This window comes from Limulus polyphemus, unplaced genomic scaffold (genome assembly GCF_000517525.1).
Source record: "Limulus polyphemus unplaced genomic scaffold, Limulus_polyphemus-2.1.2 Scaffold3079, whole genome shotgun sequence".
In the NCBI taxonomy this organism is placed as follows: Eukaryota; Metazoa; Arthropoda; class Merostomata; order Xiphosura; family Limulidae; genus Limulus; species Limulus polyphemus.
Window position 1 is genome coordinate 14,497 of NW_013668689.1, and position 8,325 is coordinate 22,821.

At 33.8% G+C, this 8,325-nt stretch overlaps 1 protein-coding gene across 1 annotated transcript in view; it reads right to left on the reverse strand.

Annotated features, from left to right (window-relative positions):
- Positions 1 to 5,554: 5,554 nt before the first annotated feature.
- The window catches only part of LOC106468616 (nesprin-1-like), a gene marked incomplete at both ends in the record, with an annotated part of 121,329 nt that continues 118,558 nt past the window's right edge, over positions 5,555 to 8,325 (reverse strand). Inside the window, 2 exons of the mRNA XM_013929045.1 lie at positions 5,555 to 6,175; positions 7,161 to 7,478. Of these exons, the coding sequence (XP_013784499.1) occupies positions 5,555 to 6,175; positions 7,161 to 7,478 (939 nt within the window). The remainder of the gene's footprint in view (positions 6,176 to 7,160; positions 7,479 to 8,325) is intronic.

Here is an 8,325-nt window from a genome sequence, read left to right on the forward strand (position 1 = left end):
AAGGAAACTTGTAATATTATACTTGACATCTAGCCTAATGACACCAGTCCTTTAATGCACATCAAGGAAACTTGTAATATTATACTTGACATCTAGCCTAATGACACCAGTCCTTTAATGCACATCAAGGAAACTTGTAATATTATACTTGACATCTAGCCTAATGACCTCAGTCATTTAATTCATATCTCTAGTACATTCTTTGTTCCCTCTTAGAATTCTCAACAACAAAAACCAACTTCAAACAGATAGTTTAAGCATGGGCAATCTTGCTTCACCTGTTTTCACCAACATATTCAGGATCCAAGTTGAAACACAAGCCGTACAATCCACACCTTATCATTCTCTATACTGGGACAGATATGCCGATGAAACTTTTGCTGGTTTCAATGCTATCGAACACATGCACACTTTCTTTGAACACATAAACCCCATTTACCCTAATATTAAATTCGCCATTAAACACGAAAATAACAAACAATCTTTTCTTAAACTCGACATTATTAGATCCAACACGCAATTCAAAAACAAAATTCCCAGAAAAATCACTCACTCAGGCCTCTACATCCCCTGGAATTTCGCCCATGAATCCAAACGAAAAATCAATATACTAAAAAACCCTATAGACACAGCTTTGAGACTTTGTTTAACTGACTATATAGATGAATAAATCAACTTTATAAACCATTCCTTCATTCACACCAACAAATTTCAAATAACCATTGTCGAAAAATTTCCACACAATCACCAGAACAAAAACTTCAAAACGCAACTAATAAATACAACTGACTCTAATACACCAAACAACACCACAAAATTACACTGCAGTTTACCATTTACCCCTGACATCAGTTCAAAAATAATCAACACTTGGAGGAAACTTGCCATTAAACATGAAATTCCTGTTGACTTCAAATTCACCAAAAAACCCAGCACTAAAACTATAATTAATATTAAATAAGAATTACATAGAATCACACAATACAAACGTCATTTATAAAACAACATGCAGTAAATATCCAAAACTGTACATCGGAGAAACCGGAAGAAAATTGGAAACCATATTCACCAAACATCAATAAACACAGGATAAAGGAAGCTATTTTAATTGAACAAAACAGCCCCACCTTAAATCAACACTCCGGGGTACCTATACTAGGCTGTGAAGCAATATCCGGTTATGTAAACTACCTGTACCTAAGGATGACATAATCTTGTTGAAACGTTGTACATCTATAATTATAAAGGAGTGTGTACGACCACCATAGTTCCAAGAGGAAAGAACCTAGAGACCTTAAACTTTTCTCGCATACTAAGAGGATTCTGAGGGTATTATTTTGTAAATTTGACTAAAAAGTAATTTGGACTTTCTTTTTGCCCTACAGCCCTTAAGCCCCACAATTCTGCTTCCTGAAAGTGTATAGAAAAGTATAATATTTTTTCTAATTCTCATATACTGGATGAACAATATGAGGAAGTTTTCTGTCAAATACTCTTTTTGCTTGTTTGAAGTTAAGCACAAAGCTACACAATGGGCTATCTGTGCTCTGCCCGCCACGGGTATCGAAACCCCGATTCTAGCATTGTAAATCTGCAGACATACCGCTGTGCTACTGGGGGGCCCAAATACTATTTTCCAACACAAACATGGGAAGAAAAATGTAAGAAATAATAAAATCAAGTTGAATTGAACTAAGTTTGGGAAATGGCAACAAACAACGGGAAGAAAAATATGAATCAGAGAATACTAGGGAATTCGGAGAACGAAAATTATTCAAATATAAACACAGGAAGAAAAAAATTCATTTGAGAAGCTAAATTAAAACTAGTTGCTTTTAAAAAGGATTGAATTAAGTTCGGGAAATGGCAACAGACAAATCAATTAAAGAACTGGCGCACTGAGGTAGCTATAAAAGTAATTAAGATAATAGAGACGTTTGACTGGTGCATTGAGGCCTCTGTGAACCATGAGAGGACCTTAGAATCCCGCAGCGGATTGTGGGTATTTTATGCAAGTTTATAATAACGTTTTCTTCATTAAGTAGTCTCCAAACTTTTATTTCCGTGTATTTTTTTTCACTGTACAAACACGTGGATACCGAAACTACACAGCTCTTGTACAAACACGTGGATACACGAGACTACAGTCACTACACAGCTCGTACATGAAGAATAACAACGTGGCTCTTCAGAATGTACACATTATATGTGTCAGTTTCTCTGGATATACCACAACACATTACACATATAGCTACATACACCACTGGTGTTGTTATTTCAAAGTTTCTCTGAAGATACCATAACACATTACATAAATATCTACATACATCAATGATGTTGTTATTTCAAAGTTTCTCTGGAGATTCCATGGAATACCATTGCACATATATCTACATATATCTCTGATCACGGTATTCAGCGAAGCTTATGTTCAGTTCTGGTTACTTTGATTAAATTACCAACACACCATGTTTTTCCTATTGAGCGACCTCTGGAGGTGGAAAGATAATGCCTCTCGATTCTACTTTATCTTCTACTAAATTATCAACACACCATGTTTTTCCTATTGAGTGACCTCTGGGGGTGGACAGATAATGCCTTTGGATTCTACTTGAATTTCAATTAAATTATCAACATACTACGTTTCTCCTACTGAACGACCTCTAGAAGTGATATAAGTAATTATATTTGTCATAAGCAATTATGTTAGGCCTACTATGTTTTTTAACACAAAATTCTTAATCCAGTCACTTACGGATTTTCAAGAATTAAAAAAGTGAAATAATAATAGTATTTCAAGCACACTATAATCGTCATATCCATTGCTGACGACGCGTTTCGCTCAATCCAGAGCTCTTCATGCTGGCTATGATAGAAAAAACATTAGCAGTTGTCGGAACACTATTCATATAGCCATTTGACATAACAACTGTGTAATGTGTATACCTTTTACAAGATAGTGAAGAATGATTAAAACTGTATTTGTCATAGGATATTAGTAACAACAATATTTAACTACAGCACACTTCACGAGTCCATATAGTTACGTCGTGCGTCTACAACATATAACAAGCAACAGACGTAAGAGCGGCGTACCCTAAGATCAACAGCTTCTAGCGACTATTGTTTATATCTAATATTACACAAATTTTTACGTGAGAACAGCTAATATCCACTGCCACATAGATAATGTATGTTTTATTTTTAATTGACTAGTCACTCAATAGATGGCGCCACATTTCATATGTCTCGATCATCATTTCTGGCATTAAGATCATGTATTTCAGCACAACAGATGGCATCATTGTACTTATTATTTCGGTCACATAGATAGATATATAGACGGGCACGCCATTGTTCCATTATAGCAAGATTTTGGTTCTTTTAACACCTTGATTTCCATATATATATATATATATATGGATATGTCGACGAATTAGGTTTAATCTCCATCTAAGTAATTATCGAATACTAATTCCATAGTATTGTGGCTATTTCAGTTAAACAAACGGGGGTTATCTTCACTAGCAGTCTTCTAAGTTTCAGTGACAAACAGGAGAGACGGCAGCTAGTCAACATTGCCAATCCTTGGGCTACTCTTGTCATACCAAAATAACGGAATTTGACCGTTACTCTTATAACATTAAACGAAGAGCGAACCACATTCTGGTTTGCTAACCAGTTGGCCAGGTATCTTGCTAGATAAACAAATATTATTGTTGCGACACAAAAGCTATACATAACAACTTTGTCATTCATAATATAACTTCGATCGTGTTTTAGTGGAATGCTCATGGAGAAAAACATATTTGGTGTCGTTTATTACTAGTATTAAAATAACTTTGTTATTAAAAAAAAAACTAGATTTACTTTGGTGCACAGATCAAAAAACAGTTTTAATGTCCACAACCAACAACAGAAGACTTGCAACACTTCTGCTAATAAACCTGTAAAAGGAATTTTTATCAAGATTTTTTTTGCTAAATTTCTCTGGTTTAAACATTCAATTCAAATTTATAACTGTACTGTACTACTACTTTCTATAACTTTTGACCTAGAATTTCATTACTTTGCAATCTCAATGATGTGTCATAGAGACAAGCAAGCAACAAACCTCTTAATGATGTGTCACAGAGATAACTAAGTGACACACGAACATTTAATGATATGTCCCAGACAACAAAGTGGCACAAGATCCCTTAACAATGTACCAGAGAGACAGCCATGTGACACATAAACCTTAATATGTTAGAAAGATAAACAAGTGACTCAAGATCTCTTAATGATGCACATGTGACACATGAACCTTAATGGTGTGTGTGTCAGAGAGATAATAATGTGACACAAGATCCTTTAATGATGTACCACTGAGATAACCAAGTGGCACAAGACCTTTCACAATGTACAGACATACTATATGTTTTCTACCTGCTTTTAGTGGCATCGAAATTTCAAAATTATTTTATCTAGTTTCTCTCTAGTTTAAGCATAAGCACATGGCCCAGAAAACCTTTGAAGTTGCCTTGTTCTACTTGCTATCTTTTTTTTGTTCTATCTTTTTTTTCACAATATTAAAACTCAGTCAAGTTTTCAGATTCAGATTACTCCCACACTTCCTGGTAGACTCTGCTGTTATTAAGTGGATCTATCTAATGAATGTGAAGAAATATCACACCTTTAATGTTATGTCACAAAGATAATCAAGTAACAGATGACCTATTAATGATATGTTAGAAAGATAACAAGGTAACATGTGCCCTTTTAACAATATTCTAGAAAGATAACCAGGTAACATGTGCCCTTTTAACAATATTCTAGAAAGATAACCAGGTAACATGTGCCCTTTTAACAATATTTTAGAAAGATAACCAGGTAACATGTGCCCTTTTAACAATATTTTAGAAAGATAACCAAGTAACATGTACCCTTTTAACAATATTTTAGAAAGATAACCAGGTAACATGTGACCTTTTAACAATATTTTAGAAAGATAACCAGGTAACATGTGACCTTTTAACAATAAGTTAGAAAGATAACCAGGTAACACGTGCTCTTTTAACAATATTTTAGAAAGATAACCAGGTAACATGTGACCTTTTAACAATAAGTTAGAAAGATAACCAGGTAACACGTGCTCTTTTAACAATATTTTAGAAAGATAACCAGGTAACACGTGCTCTTTTAACAATATTTTAGAAAGATAACCAGGTAACATGTGACCTTTTAACAATAAGTTAGAAAGATAACCAGGTAAAACATAACCTTTTAACAATAAGTTAGAAAGATAACCAGGTAACACATTACCTTTAATGAAATGTCAGAAAAACAGTCAAGTAATATATTACAGCCAAAAGTTCAGTGCTGTGACCTATTAAAATCATAAAACATTTTGTTGTCTTTTCTGTTCTTTATTATAAACTGTTACTCAATAATTAGAAATTTGTACCTGTCATAATGTAAACTGTATATTTTAAAATCCCTGTTCAAACTTTTACAGAACAGTATTTACTGCATATATTTCATCAAAGCACTAATTCTTTTAACAACATTTTACCTGTGCAGTATCTTCAGCCTCTGGAACAACTTCAATAGCATTCAAGTTGTGCTCAAGCTTCAGAACAGCCGTTTCCGCTCGGTAATAGACCTCAGCATAAATCTCCCACTGGTTGAGAACATCAGTAAGAGTGGACAACTGACCCTCTAGCTGACAGAGGATGTTTTGCCATTTCTGGTTTATACCAGCAACCTGTTTATCAATTAGTTTGCGACTGGATGGTGAGGCACGATGATCTAGACCTCTAGCCTTCACATTAACATCACTAATCAGCTCTTGGTTACTCTGTAGATTACTCAACAGGCTGCTGATGCTTTGTAAGCTCGTTCTTATTGCAGCCATGGTAACAGGTTTCTCATCAACAATCTGAAGAGAAGTAAGTAGACTGTTCACCTTGTCTAGAAGTTGGTTGTACTCTAGCCAGTCCTGAGCATCTTTCTCAAGAGCATCTATAGCTTTGTCTGCTCTTGTCTGTAGGTCATCTAACTGCTGACTAACAGATCTAAGATCTTGAGTCATATGTTCTACTTGGTCCTTCTTTAAAAATGGTTGAATTTTTAAAGAAAGGGAATTTAATGTGTCCTTTTGAATTTCCCAATGACTAATTTCAGAAAAGAATTTCTGAAAGAAAAAGAAAATTTCATAGATAATGTTTAGATATGTCTTGGAACTTTCAGTAAATATATTATGACTCAATAAATAACAAAACCGGATTAATAAAAAAGGTATTTAGATGAACATCCAAGTGAAATTACAGTCTGTCTTTTATCCTCCCAATGGCACAGCAGTATGTCTGCAGAGTTATACCACTAGATACCGGGTTTAGATGAACATCCAAATGAAATTACAGTCTGTGGCACAGCAGTATGTCTGCAGAGTTATACCACTAGATACCGGGTTTAGATGAACATCCAAATGAAATTATAGTCTGTGGCACACCAGTATGTCTGCAGTGTTATACCACTATATACCGGGTTTAGATGAACATGGAAGTGAAATTATAGTCTATCTTTTAGCCCCCCAGTGGCACACCAGTATGTCTGCAGAGTTATACCACTAGATACCGGGTTTAGTCGAACATCCAAGTGTTGATGTTTAGTGATGTTATTCACATCAAATGTATATAACTTCAGTTATTTTAACTTGATGTTTAATGATGTTACTCACATCAAGTATATATAACTTATTTCATATTAATGTTTAGTGATGTTATGCACATCAAATGTATATAACTTTAGTTATTTTATATTGATGTTACTCACATCAAGTATATATAACTTATTTTATATTCATGTTTAGTGATGTTACATCAAGTATATATAGCTTTAGTTATTATATATTGATGTTACTCACATCAAGTATATACAACTTATTTTATATTCATGTTTAATGATCTTACATCAAGGATATATAACTTATTTTATATTCATGTTTAGTGATGTTACTCACATCAAGTATATATAACTTCAGTTATTATATATTGATGTTAAGGAATTTTACTCAAATACATACAATTTCAATGCATATTGAGCAATGTTACTCATAAAAACTTAGTAGAAACTAAAATATATTGCATTAGTTACAAGCAGAATCCAATTTGACTCACCTTCACTTCTTCCAGCTTTTTCTTTATATTTTCAAAATCAACTCCATTTTCTGCAGACTGGAGAAGTTTATCTCCACTGTGAAGCCAACAACAAAGTTTATCTTTGGCTTCATGAAACTCTTTAAGTTGGTTTAAAGCAGATTTCAACCACGATTCTCTTTCTTGGAGTTCTCTCGGTAGAGTGTTCTGAAGCAGACTCACTTCGCTTATGTTTTCTTGTAAGAATTCTGGCATCGTATCTGATGTGAGTTCCTCCACTATACTTGTTTTCAATTGTTCAGCTGACTTCAGATGAAGGTGTACATCATCTGATAGTTCCTGTAAATAATCAACGAATTATTTTACATTTAATGCTAATGGAAATATTATAGTTTGTAACCATGCTTCTACTGTTAATCTGAGAATGTTGCAACAGTAGGATTTAACTAGTGACAGAGAGAAGCAAGTGTTCTCTCCATGTATCTGAAGTCTCCTCCATAAGAACTTCAGTCAACAAACTTATCTGAATAGTTTGAGAATGAATGGGTATCCAGATTTTGCTGAACTCTATGCTAGATTGACTGAGGATGTTATCAGTTAGTTGAATGTAGAAAGTTTCTGTGTGCTCCATTATTTTAGTATTATCACTTGGTCTTCTTTCCTGACATTAGGAGTTACTACAGACAGATCAGTATTAGATGTATATTATATATATATTAAGAGTTACTACAGACAGATCAGTATTACATGCATATATATATATATATATATATATATGTGTACATTAGGTATTTACGACAGACAGATCAGTAGTAGATGTATATCATATATATATATATATATGTATGAGTTACTACAGACAGATCAGTGTTACATATATATATATTATATTGTTACGTATCTACTTGTTTATTTATTTCCGGTACAAATTCTTTCCGTGGATCTCCAGCGATACGAGTCCTTTCTGGATTAAACCAGTTTATTCTTCCTCGATACAAACTTTTAGTACACAGTAATTCCACGGTCAGTACGTTTCTCGTCACTTTAAACTTAACAACTTCTATAATACACGCTATAAATCACAGTGATTCACAATCTATATAACTTTGCTCTCGACAAGTGTAAAACACACTTCATGGCTCACTAGCTCGAAACTAACAGAATCCTAAATTACACGGAACTCAAA